General features: G+C 38.7%; 1 protein-coding gene across 1 annotated transcript in view; it reads left to right on the top strand.

The window, feature by feature from the left end:
- Nucleotides 1-18,407, top strand: part of CCDC151 (Coiled-coil domain containing protein 151) — a 127,747-nt gene that overhangs the window by 90,657 nt on the left and 18,683 nt on the right. The window contains exons 9-10 of the mRNA XM_068226840.1: nt 10,952-11,248; nt 13,634-13,780. Of these exons, the coding sequence (XP_068082941.1) occupies nt 10,952-11,248; nt 13,634-13,780 (444 nt within the window). The remainder of the gene's footprint in view (nt 1-10,951; nt 11,249-13,633; nt 13,781-18,407) is intronic.

The following is an 18,407-nucleotide window of genomic DNA, read 5'->3' as shown; positions in this document are numbered from 1 at the left end:
GTTCTCTAAAGCGCTATTAAACAGAGTTGAACAACAAACAGATCATTTGATTGGTGAATACCAAGCAGGCTTCACAAAAGGTAGATCATGTTCTGAGCAAATTTGCAGTCTGAAGACGATATTAAGGACACGCCGCAGTACCACCACATTTGTTACCTTTGTGGACTTTAAGAAGGAGTATGACTCTATCGACAGACAAACTGTTGTGGACATCCTAGGAGAGCTCAGTGTAGACAAGAAGACAACTGAATTAATCCGCCAGACTCTCACAGACACAACATCTCAAGTGAAGTTTCTAGGTAAGAGAAGTAGAGGGAGACCAAGACGATGATGGTTAGACCCAAGTTTCTAACGATTTAAAGATAAGAGGTATAGAACTAAATGAGGCCCCAGCACTAGTTGCAAATAGAGCAGGGCCTCTCAAATGCCCGAAGTCTCACGCGTGCCAACTGAGGCGCAGAGGTCCTGTGCACAGTGCATCGGTCCCACTCAGCTCGGCTCGGACCAGCGCGTTGTCTCGGGGTGACTTGGCTAAGATCATCTTGGGGCAACTCGGCTAAGGTCGGCTCAACTCAGCTAGGATTTGGAGTGCTACGGAGCAAGTGAGGAAGAGGGAGACAGGTGGAGCGAGCGAGACAGGCATGTGGAAAGAGAGAGACAGCGCTGTTGCTCCAAATCGAGAAGTAGGGGTCTGCACTCTGGTCAACCAAGTGAAGTAATCTTTCGCACTGTGCACTGTGCAATGCACTGGTGCATGCACCCTGAGAGGCCCTGAAGTAGAGGATTGTGGCGACGTTTAGTGAATTCACAGAGGCTTACAGACTGAACGCTGAAAGGCATAATGGTCTATAATGATGTATGTATGTATGTATGTATGTATGTATGTATGTATGTATGTATGTATGTATGTATGTATGTATGTATAATAATAATAATAATAATAATAATAATAATAATAATAATAATAATAATAATAATAATAATAATAATAATAATAATAAGAAGAAGAAGAAGAAGAAGAAGAAGAAGAAGACCGGACCAACAATTTCCATTGTCAGCAGGCATTTCTCATGTGTGCTGCATTCATGAACTATCTCTTCTGCTGCCACTCATCTCCAATAAATGGGATTACTGCTGCATCCCGAGCAAAACAGCCTGCTGAATATTGGCGGGAAGTAGCTGGGGAGTTAAATGATTTTTTCTTTATAGCATGCCATCCCTCTAGTTCATAAATTTTCTGATAAATATTGGTACGTTACACACTGGTTCATCATAGTATTTCAGCTACTCGATCTTCATTCTGAGGCGCTTATTGGAATGAGCAGCATGCAAACTTAACAGAATATGGCAGAGGAGTGTTTACAGCTGTCTGCGGCCTGCTCATTCCATAGCGAAGCACGGGCACATCAGCTAATTAGTCTCTAAAATAGCATAGTTCATTACTGTAAAATATCATTATTCTTATCTTCAAATATTTTTGTACTTAAGTATTACAGTTCAGTTTTACTGCTTTTGTCTTAAAATGTTCTTATAATAAAATAGGGTCATTTAAAACTTGCTAGCACTAGTTGATTACATGTGAGATACAAGTATGTTGTCTTGTGCTAAGGCATGGGATAATACATAACAGCCCATTTGCTACGTGTTATTGCATTGGTGTACAGTTTGACTAAGAGAGAACATCCTTGCACCTTGTGATCAGTTTTCTATAGCTTGTATGGATGTGAATTATAAAAAATCAGATTATATCTATTGCAGTAAAGTACAGTAGATATATGCTGTCTGGAAAAAAAAAAAAAAAAAAAAAAAAGATAGTATTGGAGAATGGTGTGTCAAATGCGAATGTGAATAAAAGGTAGTGAATATTAGTTTCGAGACTTACTCCCTCAAGTCCTTATGACCTTGCTTCCTGTGGCCTTGTTGGGGATATATTGTGTGCTGTCTCTCGCCTGTGGCGATCTATTGCTTGGAGTGTGGGAGGGGAGGGGGGAAAACGTAAAGCGAAGACTATGGGCCAAAGGCATTTGAGCACATGCTCTCAGTGTTGATTGACAATTTTATCAGAATAAAAATTAGTAATTGAAGGGATGATAGCATTGTATAAAATATTTGTTTTTTAGGTTATTTCATTAAGGTTAAAGTTAGGATTAGTATATTGGACTAGACAAAAGAGTGACTGAATGGGTTGCTATATTTCTAGAAAATAGATCTCAGAAAATTAGAGTATGTGAAGCTTTATCTGACCCTGTAATAATTAAGAGGGGAATTTCTCAAGGCAGTATTATTGGACCTTTATGTTTTCTCATATATATATATATAAAATGATATGAGGAAAGAAGTGGAATCAGAGGTAAGGCTTTTTATGGATGATGATATTCTGTATAAAGTAATAAATTAGTTATAAGATTGTGAGCAACCGCAAAATGACCTCGATAAGGTTGTGAAATGGACAGTAAGTAATGGTATGATGATAAACGGGATTATAAGTCAGGTTGTGAGTTTCACAAATAGGAAAAGTCCTCTCAGTTTTAATTACTGCGTTGATGGGGTGAAAGTTCCTTTTGGGGATCGTTGTTAGTAACTAGGTGTTAATATAAAGAAAGATCTTCATTGGGGTAATCACATAAATATAATTGTAAATAAAGGGTACAGATCTCTGCACATGGTTATGAGGGTAATTAGGGGTTGCAGTAAGGATGTAAAGGAGAGGGCATACAAGTCTCTGGTAAGACTCCAAATAGAGTATGGTTTCAGTGTATGGGGCCCTCACCAGGACTACTTGATTCAAGAACTGGAAATAATCCAAAGAAAAGACGCTCAGTTCATTCTGGGTGATTTCTGACAAAAGAGTAGCGTTACAAAAATGTTGCAAAGTTTGGGTTGGGAAGACATGGGAGAAAGAAGACAAGCTGTTCGACTAAGTGGTATGTTACAATTTACGAATTTCATTATATAGATCCATAATGTTACAGTTTAAATTAAGAACTAGTGTTAGGTTTAATGGTCCATTCAATCAATACACTTCACTTTACAAGTGAAAACTATTTAATATAAAAATATATTAAACATACTTTGGAACATGTTCCATCTCATTTGAGACTTCTTCAGCCATAACGTCTCGTAGCACATTACAATGCTCATTGTTGCTGTCTAATAATTTAAAAATGGAAGAATCCATGTCCTTTAAGAATTGTTTGAGTATACACTAAAGATAAAATACACACCTTATTTACATAAAATTGTCCATAACTTCTTGCAAAAAAATTTTTCTTCAGTGTTAAATTTTGAATGACATTTTTTGAAAATATGAAATGCAAGCCATAACGTCTCATAAAAGATTACAATGCTCATTGTTGCAGTCTAATAATTTGAAAATGGAAGAACCCATGTCCTTTATGAACTGTTTGAGAATACACAAAAGTAAAAATATACACACTATTTACATATGATTGTTCATCACTTGTTGCAAAAAGTGTTTTTCTTCAATGTTATAATTTGAATGACATTTCTCGAAGACAGATTTCTTTGTAATAACTATAGGTTTCACAATAAATCAATAATAAGAAATTCAGTAGATTTTTGTAAAAGTTTGGGAAGTTTTGAACTTCTACCAAATAATTTCTTATGTTCATATGACATAACTAATATGTATGCAAATATCCTGGTCAGTAAAATGATAGATATTATTAGAATGAATTTAACTAGTCAAGGTCATCTAGAAAAGTTAGAGATAGAACAATTCATGAAAATTCTAGAGTTCGTCACAAAAAACAACTATTTTATTTTCAACAACACTATTTGTATTCAAGAGGGATTACCAATTGGAGCTCCAGCCTTGGGTGTCCTAGCCAATATTTATTTAGACCATCTAGAACACTGCAATATAATCAGACACATCGAGTTTTGGATTTTTGGACACGATTCGTGGATGATACCTTTAAAATAGATAAATGTTATAACAATAGTAACAATATCTTACAATTTTTAAATTCATTAGCTGAAAGAATAAAATTTACACTTGAAAATGAGAAGGACAATGCTTTAAATTTCTAAGATGTGACCGTTAAGAGGAAACCCGGTAAGTTCTCTTATAAAGTATATAGAAAGGATTCGTTTATTCCGGTGACCAATAAAAGTGATTTTTTACATCCTGGGAGTCATAAGAGGGCTGGTTATTTCCAGTATGGTTTATCGAGCCTTCAATTTACCTTTATCTCATAGGGAAAGAGAAAAAGAATTACAGTACATACAGAAGATAGCCATTATGAATGGGTTCAGTGGGTTCAGCGACCTCGATAGTGTTGTGAGATGGACGGTGGGCAATGGTATGATGATAAACAGGGTTAAAAGTCAGGTTGTGAGTTTCACAAATAGAAAAAGTCCTCTCAGTTTTAAGAATTGCATTGATAGGGTGAAAGTTCCTTTTGGGGATCATTGTAAGTGCCTAGGTGTTAATATAAGAAAAGACCTTCATTGGGCTAATCACATAAATATGATTGTTAATAAAGGGTACAGATCTCTGCACATGGTTATGAGGATATTTAGGGGTTGTAGTAAGGATGTAAAGGAGAGGGCATATAAGTCTCTGGTAAGACCCCAACTAGAGTATGGTTCCAATGTATGGGACCCTCACCAGGATTACTTAATTCAAGAACTGGAAAAAATCCAAATAAAAGCAGCTCGATTTGTTCTGGGTGATTTCTGACAAAAGAGTAGCGTTAGAAAAATGTTGCAAAGTTTGGGCTGGGAAGACTTGGGAGAAAGGAGATGAGCTGCTCGATTAAGTGGAATGTTGATATAGATGTTGATTCCCATAGGGAATCTGAAATATTTGTTCCGAATGAGCAAATTTATAATACCAATATTAATGGTCCATTATTGGACATAATACATTTTCCAGCTAACTCATTCCTGGTTGCCAGCATTTCGCCCTCGTGTGCTAGGCTGGGCTCATCAGTTGGTACCTAGCACACCTACCAAGATGCTGGCTAGTGCATACCGTGGAGGCCACTGCATAGGCTAATTGTACCCACCGGCAGTGCCAATGCACTATGAGAGACTTTGTCTCATTATCAAAAATTGATGCCTGCCTGGCCATCAGATGATATAGATGTTGATTCCCATAGGGAATCTGAAATATTTGTTCCGAATGAGCAAATTTATAATACCAATATTAATGGTCCGTTATTGGACATTATAAATTTTCCAGCTAATTCATTCCTGGTTGCCAGCGTTTCGCCCTCGTGTGCTAGGCTGGGCTCATCAGTTGGTACCTAGCACACCTACCAAGACGCTGGCTAGTGCATACCGTGGAGGCCACTGCGTAGGCTAATTGTAGCCACCGGCAGTGCCAATGCACTATGAGAGACTTTGTCTCATTATCAAAAATTGATGCCTGCCTGGCCATCAGATGATATAGATGTTGATTCCCATAGGGAATCTGAAATATTTGTTCTCATAGTGCATTGGCATTGCCGGTGGGTACAATTAGCCTACGCAGTGGCCTCCACAGTATGCACTAGCCAGCGTCTTGGTAGGTGTGCTAGGTACCAACTGATGAGCCCAGCCTAGCACACGAGGGCGAAACGCTGGCAACCAGGAATGAGTTAGCTGGAAAATTTATAATGTCCAATAACGGACCATTAATATTGGTATTATAAATTTGCTCATTCAGAACAAATATTTCAGATTCCCTATGGGAATCAACATCTATATCATCTGATGGCCAGGCAGGCATCAATTTTTGATAATGAGACAAAGTCTCTCATAGTGCATTGGCACTGCCGGTGGGTACAATTAGCCTACGCAGTGGCCTCCACGGTATGCACTAGCCAGCGTCTTGGTAGGTGTGCTAGGTACCAACTGATGAGCCCAGCCTAGCACACGAGGGCGAAACGCTGGCAACCAGGAATGAGTTAGCTGGAAAATTTATAATGTCCAATAACGGACCATTAATATTGGTATTATAAGTGGAATGTTCCAAGCTGTCAGTGGAGGGATGGCGTGGGAGGACATCAGTAGAAGAATAAATTTGACTGGTGTCTTTAAAAGTAGGAAAGATCACAATATGAAGATAAAGTTGGAATTCAAGAGGACAAATTGGGGCAAATATTTGTTTGTAGGAAGGGGAGTTAGGGATTGGAATAACTTACCAAGGGAAATGTTCAATAATTTTCCAATTTCTTTGCAATCATTTAAGAAAAGGCTAAGAAAACAACAGATAGGGAATCTGCCATCTGGGTGACTGCCCTAAATGCAGATCAGTAGTGATTGACTGATTTGATAAGTAAAGTAAAAAGAAAGAACAACATAAGACTAACACCAGAGAATTGCAAGAGTTCTAAATACATGACTTTTACATTTACAAACCCAGGGATTTTTTAGATCACAAAATTATTTAAGAAACATGACTATCAAATCTCATTTTCAACAAAGAACAATAATGGTCATATATTTTATAACCATAATAGTGTAAATTACAATAAAGAGAATTACTTAGATTCAGGAATCAATAAACTATAGTGTGATCAGTGTTTGGGGCAAACTAGATATCATGATCATGTCAATGCCAATAGACACAAGAAGTATTCTGCTATGAGTGTCCATATGGGAGATACTGGTCACTAGTATACTGACATAAATAGAGACGTGACCATTTTAAAAAATGTGAGGAAAGGGAGCCTGATGAGCAATTACAAAAATATTTATTTTGTTATATGAATAGATACCGTCGATTTTATCATCACGAAAAATTAATAATTTGTAGTTACCTCCTCTAAAACAAACATCCCTCCCTTTTGTTCTACCTATAGGCCAAGTTATTTCCCCTTCTCCTACTAATAGCATTGCTCCTGCCCCTACCACCCGTAGCCAAGTTCTGCCGGGCGAGAGGAAACTTAATTATAACACGCGCAGTAGCGTGGCGAGAAGCAAGTCAAAGCAAGGCTCAGATGTAAACCAGCTATAGAGAGTTTCACCAACTTTGATGGTGAGCTTTTACGTGAAGCATTCGTGACGGAAAATCATTTCTTAAATTGCCAAGGGTTTCAAACCCATTAATTTTATATATCTCTTTCTTTCTAGACCTTGTCTTTAAAAAAAGGAATATTCATAAGAATTAAGCTAACAGTATGGTGGTCATGCAGCACAGATCTTTGCTATATGACAGGCTATCTCAGAAGCATTAGATTCCTTCTACTGGAAACAGCTTATTTTGTGAAAAGAATTTCCATATGAATTAAAGCTTTTAAATATTCTGATGTGGAATTGGTCCCATTTTCCTATTCCGAGGCCAGAATTCAAATCTCCCTCAGTCAGTACACTGAAGCTACCAGCTACCAGCACTGCATGTCATATTTTCAAGAAATGTCATTCAAATTTAAACATTAGGAAAAACATTTTTTTGCAAGAAGTGATGAACAATTTTATGTAAATGATGTGTATATTTTATCTTTAGTGTATTCTCAAATAGTTCACAAAGGACATGGGTTCTGCCATTTTTAAATTATTAGACAGCAACAATGAGCAGTGTAATCTGTTACGAGACGTTATGGCTGGCATGTCATATTTTCAAGAAATGTCATTGAAATTTTAACACTGAAGGTAAAATTTATTGCAAGAAGTGATGGACAATTTTATGTAAATAATGTGTATATTTTATCTTTAGTGCATTCTCAAACAATTCTTAAAGGACATGGGTTCTTCCATTTTTAAATTATTAGACAGCAACAATGAGCATTGTAATCTGCTACGAGACATTATGGCTGAAGAAGTTTCAAATGAGGCAAAACATGTTCCAAAGTATGTGTAATACATTTTTATATTAAATAGTTTTCACTTGTAAAGTGAAATGTATTGATTGGGTAGACCATTAAACCTAACACTAGTTCTTAATTTAAGTGGTATGTTCTGAGCTGTCAGTGGAGAGATGGCGTGGAATGACATCAGTAGACAAATAAGTTTGAGTGGTGTCTTTAAAAGTAAGATCACAATATGAAGATAAAGTTGGAGTTCAAGAGGACAAATTGGGGCAAATGCAGAGTCCACCAGAAAAATGTATACACTCTTTGTTAGACGATATCGGGATATGGACATTGTCAACTGTTATCATTGTTTTTAAATGTTTTAGTACGGTCTTTCGCTCAACAGATGTCGGTACTTGCATCACAATAGTGGGAAAACAAAATGGCTGGAGCATGCATGACATTCGAGCAACGAAAGTACATCCTAAAGTGGTTTATCAGGTTTGATAATGTCGTTGAAGTGCAACGTCAGTGAAGGAGGGAGTTTGAAACAGAACCCCCAACATGCCTAACAATTAAATGCATTACTGGGAAGTTTGAGATGCATGGAACGATTTGTGATATTCACAAAGGAAGATCAGGAAGAACACGCACAGCTACCAGTCCTGCTTCGTCGGCTCACGTGTTAGAAAGTTTTGCTAATTCTCCACAGAAGTCTGCTACGCAATGTGCACGGGAAGTGGGGAGTAGCAGTACAAGTGTACGACAAATTTTGAAAACAGCTAAGTGGAAAGTTTACATTCCATGATTACTGCATGCGCTTAATGAGGACGATCCTGAACCTCGAATGCAATTTTGCGAATGGTATCAGCAAAAGGTAACCCAAGATGAACAATTTCTGACAAAGTTAGTGTGGTCTGATGAAGCCCAGTTTAAACTTAATGGAACAGTGAATTAACATAACTGTGTCTACTGGGCTCCGGAAAATCCGCATGTTCATGTGGACAAGGCAGTCAATCTACCAGGGATTAATGTCTGGTGTGGACTGTCATCGAGGTGCTTACTAGGACCCTTTTTTTTAATGGTACTGTCACTGGAGCAGTGTACATTTTTATGCACATTAATTTTACCAGCTGTACGTGCACTTTATGGAGCTGATAATGAAGTCTTCTACCAACAGGACAGGGCGTCACCACACTACCATGTAGGTGTACGAGCCTTCCTGGATGACATTTTGTTGGGACATTGGATTGGACGACGAGGGCCCATTGAGCTCCACCCACAATAAAATAAATGGACTTTTTCTTGTGGGTAACTGTGAAAAATCAAGTCTATCAACATAAGCCACGCACGCTGGAGGCCCTTCACCAGATTACAGCAGCATGTAGAGAGATCCCCATTCAAACATTGATGGACGTAGTTGCAGCGATCGTTCGTCGTTCTGCTATGTGTCTGGCAGCCAACAGTGAACATTTTGAACATCTCATGTAACCATATGTTTAACTGAAGACAGTACTACATGTGTAATCAAAATTTAAATGTTAAAAAACCACACAATAAATCTTTTTTAAAAATAAAGAGTGTATACATTTTTCTGGTGGACCCTGTATTTGTTTATAGAAAGGGGAGTTAGGGATTGGAATAACTTACCAAGGGAGATGTTCAATAACTGTCCAATTTCTTTTAAATCATTCAAGAAAAGGTTATGAAAACAACAGATAGGGAATCTGCCAGCTGGGGGACTGCCCTAAATGCAGATCAGTAGTGATGATTGATTGTGTACGATACATTCTTCGGTGATACTGAGCAGGGTACATTTTGATGCAATTTTAGGGATTTTCATATCTTGTTCAGTATTGGACAAATTGTGTTTAAAATCAGCCATGTGTTGCCCCATTGCAGAAAATCGATTATGTTTTACTGTGTTCACATGTTCGATGTAATGGGTATTGAAACTCCTGCCGGTTTGACCTGTGTAGCTAGCTTCACAGTTGGTATAATTAAACTATAAATACCTGAGTGATTATATTTAATGGATTTTTTAACTGATTTAGAGTAAGAAAAAATAAAATAAAAATTATTAGATGTTTTAAATGCTATTTTAAGATGACATCTTTTGAATAAACTGGTAAAATGATAGGTGATGATATTATTAAAAGTAAAAGATGCACACTTGTTTTTGGGTTTGTCTTCTTTAACTAAGCTAGATTTTGGTTTATGTTTGATTTTATGAATGATTTTGTTTATGAATTCTTTATTATAACCATTATTCTTAGCTATAGTATGAATGATATTTCTTTTTTGAGGCTTTTAGTACCGTAGATAGTAGGATAGTAACATGTTGAAGGCTCCGTGAATCATACTGTAGTATATGTTCCTTTTTGGGCATTAAGATGAGTGGAGTTTTGCTTTATGGTGTTTTTGAGGTTTGGGTTGGTTTCCTGTAAATGTTGTATGATAAATATTGTTATGCCTGGTAACAGTCACATCAAGGTAATTTCATGAACAGTTTGTTTCTGCTTCTATTGTAAATTTTATGCATTGATCGAGGGTGCTTAGTTGTTCCAAGGTGGTATTGCCACTAGTGAAGGGTTCGTCTATTATAGCGATTATAGATTTCTAGGTGATGATAGGACCATCACATGCCCATGCATACGCTTCCACCGCTATCTTGTCTAAGACCATGCTGTACAGTAACTTCATATTGTCTCTGTAATCGCCATCCAGGTTCTCACCGAGATATTGTTCAGCCTGGTCCATTCTTTATCCCCAGTCTTCACTTCACCTTGTTGTATATATACCATCCTACACATAACCTAACTCTTATAAAATCTTCAATAATTATTATTACATTTCATATATTTTAATTATCTGTATCCTGTAAATATGTAAATGTGTATTGTACATTTGTATAATCTCAAATACGTATTGTGAATACGTCTATCCTCAAAATCTGTATAGTCAAAAGCTGTAGAAAACCCTGTAATATTCGTATATTGGGTATAGTCCACTATCATTCTGATACATATAGAGGTTTCTGGAAATTTAAGTAACGATTTATTATCTAGATACATGTAGAAATATTAAGAATGGTATAGACTTCTTCATATGTGTTTATAAACCGTAATCAAATATTCGAGTTTGATCTACTCCAGTCAAGAGGCCAGTTGATCGATTGATCACTGTGTATTCAGATGTGTTCCATTTAGAATGTTGCAAGAACATTCCCAGAAGTCGATATTTCTAGACAGTTTGTCGAACAATATAAAGGCCAAGAGTCTGTCAGTTGGACTCTGTGGGTCACAGGCCGGGAGGAGGGCAACCAGAACGAGGCCTCTTACCCTGCCGAGAAGAGACCCCCCACCACCGTGAAGAAGACACCGCCCCGGACCAGGAGAAAGAAGACTACGCCGGCCCACCAGGAGAAGGCCGCCCAGCCGCAACCCAGGACAGCAGTCTACCGAGGAGCAAAACAGGAGAGGACCTCAGCGGGTAGCGGCAGTCAGGTGAGACCAAAATGCCCCCCTCGGCAGCTGTTGCTGTGTTTCCGCTGCCTCAGGTGGGGCCACCGTCAGGATAGGGGGACCACCAAGCCTCTCATCACAGTTGCCCTGTTTACCAGGCCATGGCGTGGGCAGAGAGGAAGCAGGCCCGGCATCATGTCCCATTCCCATCCAGGAGGTCCCCGCCTTGGCGAGCTTGACCTCACTCTCCGGGATCGGAGACTGGGTATGAGGGACCCCAAGGGGCGGACCGGTTCGGCGGGCTCTAGTGGCTATTGATGCATGGCTTCGCAACTGGCAAGGCCCGTGCTAGTCACGGCAGTGCCCACACGGACTGATCCCCTGATAAATGGACTGGCGAGAATATGGCTAATGACTTGTGCATGACACATTTTCTCAACTAACACTATCACCTGGACCTATACAGAAACCACATCCCTGCATTTGCTATCAAAATTTGTCAGGTTTTACATGTAGGCTCTTTCTTTTTCTGCCTATGTAGTTTTTCCCTGACCCTTAGTACCATGCCTCAACACCACATACCGAGCTCGATAGCTGCAGTCGCTTAAGTGCGGCCAGAATCCAGTAATTCGGGAGATAGTAGGTTTGAGCCCCACTGTCAGCAGCCCTGAAGATGGTTTTCTGTGGTTTCCCATTTTCACACTAGGCAAATGCTGGGGATATACCTTAATTAAGGCCACGGCCGCTTCCTTCCAATTCCTAGGCCTTTCCTATCCCATTGTCGCTATAAGACATATCTGTGTCAGTGCGACGTAAAGAAAAAAAAATCAACACCACCTTACCAACACAAATCTTGCCTGGTAATACATGTTATGTAGTACCATTTCCACCCCTTCCTGCTATCTCTTTTCTCCTTAGAAATTAATAGCTATTGGCTTTACGTCGCATCGGCACAGATAGGTCTTATGGCGACAATGGGACAGGAAAGGGCTAGGACTGGGAAGGAAGCATCCATGGCCTTAATTAAGGTACAGCCCCAGCAATTGCCTGGTGTGAAAATGGGAAACCACGGAAAACAATCTTCAGGGCAGCCGACAGTGGGGTTCGAACCCACTATCTCCCGAATACTGGGTACTGACCACACTTAAGCGACTGCAGCTATCAAGCTCAGTAAAAATTAATAGCATGTCGGAGGCAATGTAGATTAGTGTCAATTGCCACGCGGGGCGAGCAGGCTTCAGAGGTGCCCCCGAAAATGTTGGACTCCATGGTGAAGTCAGTCAGTCAGTCAGTGAGACAGTGACAGAGAGGCAGTGCAGTAGAGAATGCAAAGTGTGGATTAGGGTGAGTTGATATCTGTATTTATCAGAATCGACTTGAGTGGGAGGGTAGTCAGTCTTGCCTCGTGATGGCAAAGTGAATAATCAGTGTGTGAACTGTTGATATCTGTACTTTTCAGAACCAACTGTGTGATGATAGTGAAGTGAATAAACAGTGTGAGAACTTGTTGATCTGTACTTGACAGAATTGAAAGTAAATTACTTCAGTGTGTTTCCCTTAATAGTGTAGCAATGTGTATAATTGTGTAAAACTATGTGTTGTTAAGGAAAAGACGTAGCGACAATAAAGTGGTTTTATGTAAGGAAGTGAACATATCTTGTGTGATATTTATTTACACCAAAATAAAATCGCATTGAGAGCGATAATCTCTTGGCAACGGACCTCTTATCTAGACCTGACAGTCAGCTCACTTGTCTGCTTTCTGTCATTCCTGATCGGTACTTTTGGAGCATGAAAGCCTGTCAATTCTGCTACTAATAACCGATGGTCATATCAAGGCTCTCAGTAGGTATTACTTTGACTTCTGTCACAAACCTGCTCCTTTCTTCGTCTGTGATGACAGATTACAGTCATGTTTTTTCCATCCCAACTGTATCTTATGACCTTGTGACTGACTCTTTAAAAAAATCAGCTGTTTTTTTTACCAGAAAGCCATTCTTCATACAGAAGATGTTCCTCTTCTCTGTTCCTTCTGCGATACCCATGTGGTCCCATCACCTTTCATACCTAGTCCTGACTGTCTCGATCTATGCATTCAGGTCTGCTATGGTGATGGCTCTATTTTCATGGATGGCCTTTTCTGGATCATCCTTACACTGAATTTTATCATCCTGGTTGTACCCGGTCTGTGATGCACACCTGTACAAAGTTATTTTTTTCCTTCCCTAGATGTAATATTAGTATTTCTAGCAGTGTTCATATGCTTATCGTATCAATTATAAATTTGACAGCTGTGCATGTTTAAATGGGAAATATTTCTATTATTTAAATCCTGTTATTCAGCTTTCTGAAGGAGGTATTCAGCAACAATCACTTTAACTAGAGGTCTACTAATTACTGACTTCTCATTGTAACGTTTCTATTAAGGACATGGACAGCTCACCGGTGCCTGCCCAGCCTGAGGACCCAGAGTCAGGAGATGAGTTACTGAGGGTGCTGACGCAGAAGATAGAAAGCACCCTCCTGTACATTAATAGATATGAAGAGGAAGAAGAAGTGCTTCAAAAGGCAAAGGTAAAGAACGTCCTGGAATTGAGCTGATTTCTTTTTCTGTTTTGCTATATGATTTATGATGTCACACTGACACAAACAGGTCTTATGGCAATGATGAGATAGGAAAGGGCTAGGACTGGGAGTAAATGACCATGGCCTTAATTATAGTACAGCCCCTGCTTGTGCCCGGTATGAAAAAGGAAAACCACAGAAAACGATCCTCAGGGCTGCCAACTGTGGGGTTCTAACTAGTGATGGGCAATGCTCTTGCTCAAGACTCTCGAGACTGATGTCACAGATCTCGAGACTCTCACGAGAATCTTGAGAACGATTCTCCTGTGCCACGATCTGTGCAACATCCCAGTACCTACAAGTGTAAGCCTGATAGTACAGTATATCATAAGCAGTTATTGCGTGAAATAACGTTCTTTTATGGAAATGTGTGTGCTGATAAATTTTGCCAAAAGCCTCATAAAGTACTGTATATTCAACTATGTGCCCTTTAATATCATTAATGATAGTGAAAATAGAATGTCAGTATCTTAAACTGTTCATGACTTATTAGTTTTTGAGGTGGACATCTTAGCTGAATATATTAAGCACTGTCAACACAGGTCTTCTATCATGAAATTTATTTAATGCAGGATTACTCTTTGAAAAGTATTGGGATAAAAATAGAACAGTTATAGCTGAATTCTTGGATACTGAAAAGGCATATGATTGCATACCACATAAGCACATATGGAAACATCTGAGACATAAAGAAGTGCCAGATGAGATTTTAGCTCAAGTGAAGCAGCTGTATTGAAAGACAAAGAGCTGTCTGCAAATTCAAGAAGGGCGATCAGGGTGTTTTGAAACCAAGAGCAGAGTCCAACAAGGATGTTATCTATTACCAATTCTCTTCATTATTATAATGGATGAGGTTATAAAAGCAGTGAACGAAAGGATCAGTCAACAAACGCATTTGTATTTCCTGAAGTTGTTATGCTACGGGGTGAAACAGAAGCAGAAGTGCAAGCTAAGCTAGATCTTTGACAAGAAGAATTTGAAAGAATGGGAATGATCATCAACCAAACTAAAACCATTGGTTTAGTGATAAGTTGAAATCCAGAAGCAGTCCACCTGCGAGTGCAAAATTAAGTAGAAATTATTAACAGCTTCAAATACTTAGGGAGCTTCATTTCTTCTAACAATACCATAAACCAACAAATAGGCAATAGGATACAAGCTGCATGAATATTCTACCACTACTTTGGGATGACACATTTCCCCAAGCTTCCAAGCTCATGCTGAACAAACCATATCTTGTACCAAAATTCTAATGCATGGACTGGAAGCAGTAACATTGACTAGACTTGCCACTGAAATGAAGTTCCTTTTTTTCTTAGCTCCAAAAGACAAGGAGAGACAAAATAAGGAATAAGAATATCTGGTAATAACTTGGATTGGATAAGAGTCTGTTGGAAACCTTAGAATTAAAGCATATTATGATGATATGGATATATGATAAGGATGGTTTGAATTAGGACCCCAAGAGTGTACTATGAAAGGAATTTTGTTGGCAAGAGCCCAGAGGGAGACTTGGATATGGTTGGGAAATGAAAATTTTCAAAGGTCGCGTAAAATGTGATATAGAACATCAGTTGTGGATGGAAAGTACGAACTGGAAGAGGCTTGTAAACACCCGCACCTGGCTTGCTGGAGAATTGACAATGATGATATAAGAAACAAGATCTTTGTGAATGATTTCCTTTTGTTAAAAAGAAAATCATATAAGTCAGATTTACTGTTGCTTCCATTGCTGCAACTTTGCTACTTATGATGACCTTGAACTTTTTTGTGTTGCTTAGTTTGAGTCTTTGGGGTATAACTAGGTTTTTACAATCTATAATGATCTTGGAAAGAAACTAAGGATTAATGGTAGCATGTTGTTTGAGATGAGGTGGTCATCAGTCACAATTCTGGGTATGAGTCTCTGTTGTGTGACTTATATCCAGTTTACCAAATTGTACTTTGCATGTGTACTTTTCACTTTCACTGCAATTTCATCAAGGATGTGAGAGACTGACAATGTTCTTCAACACTTTCTGAGATTGAACAGGTAGCAGTGAAGCAGGTCATTTGTTATTAAATTATCTTCAGTCCTTTAATGCATTGGTTCAGAAAGTGGGATGGGGAGGAAGTAATGTAAGGGTGTGCAGCTATGATTGAGAATTCATATAATGTTACAATTTCATCTCTTTTCTGATAGTTACTGTCATTCTCAGATTCTCATTACCGTGAACCCAGGCAAGAAGTTCTCTTTCTCACCCTGTCAACCAATCTAGAGACAGTGAAAGGAACACAGTGCTAGTGAATTATTGTGCATAGGCTACTGAGTATGAGTAAGTATTCATCATAATTGTGGATAAGTGGCTAATTTACAGGGGTAAAAAGCAATCCCATGAAAGTGATTCTTGAGTGGCTATTTTCCCTTGAAAATTCCAAATTAATAAAGAACAACATGGGAAGTTTGTCTAAGCTTGATCACTTTCCACATCTGCTTCTACTATCACCAATAATGTTTAGTGTAAAAGATAGGGGAGGACCACAAAGGACATGAAAAATGAAAGACTCTCGAGGGAAGTTAGTATTCATTCATGCTATCTGTATGACATACCTACCAACTTTCCCGATTTAGATGGGAGACTCCTGATTTTCAACAGTTTTCCCCACCTCCTGATTATTCTATTATTTCTCCTGATTTTAGCTTATTTTTTGGTGAATTTCAAACATTTGTTTTCAAATCTTGCCATTTCAGCTTTGTACACAAGTGGCCGGAAGTTTTTTGCTCATTGGCCACTTTCAGATGAAATATCAACGTTTATTAATACAAGAAATGCGTGCGAATGTGTGATGTTTATTGAAACCTGTATATCGCGACGCCTATATCGATTGTCAATCTCTCGTTCTTGCGTGCTATGTTTGTGTTTGTTCATATCAGTCTAGTCAATTCTAGAGACTGTTCGCTAGATTTGGAGTTTTTTAAAGTAATTTAGTGACAGAATTTAAAAGATAACGAGTAGTGACTTTTTTAGAGATTGAAAAATCCTACAACCTGCTTTCTAGTCATTGACTGGGTCAGGGATGTAATGAATGAAATATATATAGGTTGTTATTACAATGGGGTCGCCACTCCCAATGTGATTTATTAATGAGTAATAAATGCTATGAAATGATAATGGAGAGTGTTGCTGGAATGAGAGATGACAGGGAAAACCGGAGTACCCGGAGAAAAACCTGTCCCGCCTCCGCTTTGTCCAGCACAAATCTCACATGGAGTGACCGGGATTTGAACCACGGTATCCAGCGGTGAGAGGCCGACGCGCTGCCATCTGAGCCACGGAGGCTCACTTTTTAGAGATTATAGGAGCTATTTGGAGACAATTCTGCCAAATTTTAATTTTTTACTTGATAAAAATAGCATTGCGCTTCCCATAATCAAGCGGGCGCATGATGCAATATATTAATCTATGCATTTGCTAAGTAATGGCATCTAAGTGCATGACTGATTCACACATATGGAGCATGAGTTCATACTATTTTCGGTAGGCTTACCAGAGACCTATCATCTCACTCACGTACATCCTATGAGGGAATAGAGATGTGTAATTTTTAGCCTTGTAGCCTCGTATAGTAACAATCGGGTTTTGAGACGATAAGTATTATAATATATACCGTAGTACTCCTGTATTGCACAAGACATATAGAATAAGCAGTTTTCACCAATCATATTTCCTGATTTTTCCTGATTTTCATATCAGAATCTCCTGATGTTTGGTTTTGTAAAGTTGGCAGGTATGCATATTCATGAGAGTTTGCCGGATTAGTTCTCTGATCTTTCTGTCCACTCTGAGTTCTTCTAGAGTATCAAAAACAGTCTGTCTATCCACAGAATCATATGCCTTCTTGAAGTCCACAAAAGGGACAATCGTGCTGGTACCTCAGTGGATCTTTAATATTGTCTTCAAATTCTATATTTGTTCAGCACGTGATCCTGCTTGATACTCACTGATCAGGTGATCTGTTTGATTTTCTAAATGGTTTAAGAGAGTTTTAGAAATAATTTTGTATGTGATTGGTAGTAGGGATATGCCTCTGTAGTTGTTTGGATCCACCTTGTCGCCTTTTTTTAATGCAATGGATACATTAATGCACACTTCCAATCCTGCAGGATCATTTCATTTCCCCAGATTATACTAAGATTGCATGAATTCTGCTTTTGAGGTCATCTCATAGTTTCCACATCACCGCAGTGATGCCATCCTCTCCAGGGGCTTTATTTTTGTAAGCAATTGGATGATCTCTGCTGTTTCCTGTAATGTCGAAGGTTGTGAATCAGGGTTCAGCATGGGCTTTTTGAAGTTCAGCCTTTCTTTTGGAGGATCACAGTTGAGGAGATCCTTTGATAACTGGATAAATTCTCATGGAAGGTCTTGTAGAAATTCGTAGTGTTGTTTTTGAGAAATTCTTACTCGATTTCTATGTGTCTGTTTTAGTCATACGCTCATTTCTCCCAGTGGATTATTTTTGAGGTAATTTTCTGCACCTTTAAGAAGGCCTTTCATTTTTCAATTGTTTGATGTCCATTCCACTGATTGCAAGC

This window comes from Anabrus simplex, chromosome 3 (assembly GCF_040414725.1).
Source record: "Anabrus simplex isolate iqAnaSimp1 chromosome 3, ASM4041472v1, whole genome shotgun sequence".
Taxonomy (NCBI): domain Eukaryota; kingdom Metazoa; phylum Arthropoda; class Insecta; order Orthoptera; family Tettigoniidae; genus Anabrus; species Anabrus simplex.
This window is presented reverse-complemented; position numbering and strand designations above follow the sequence as displayed.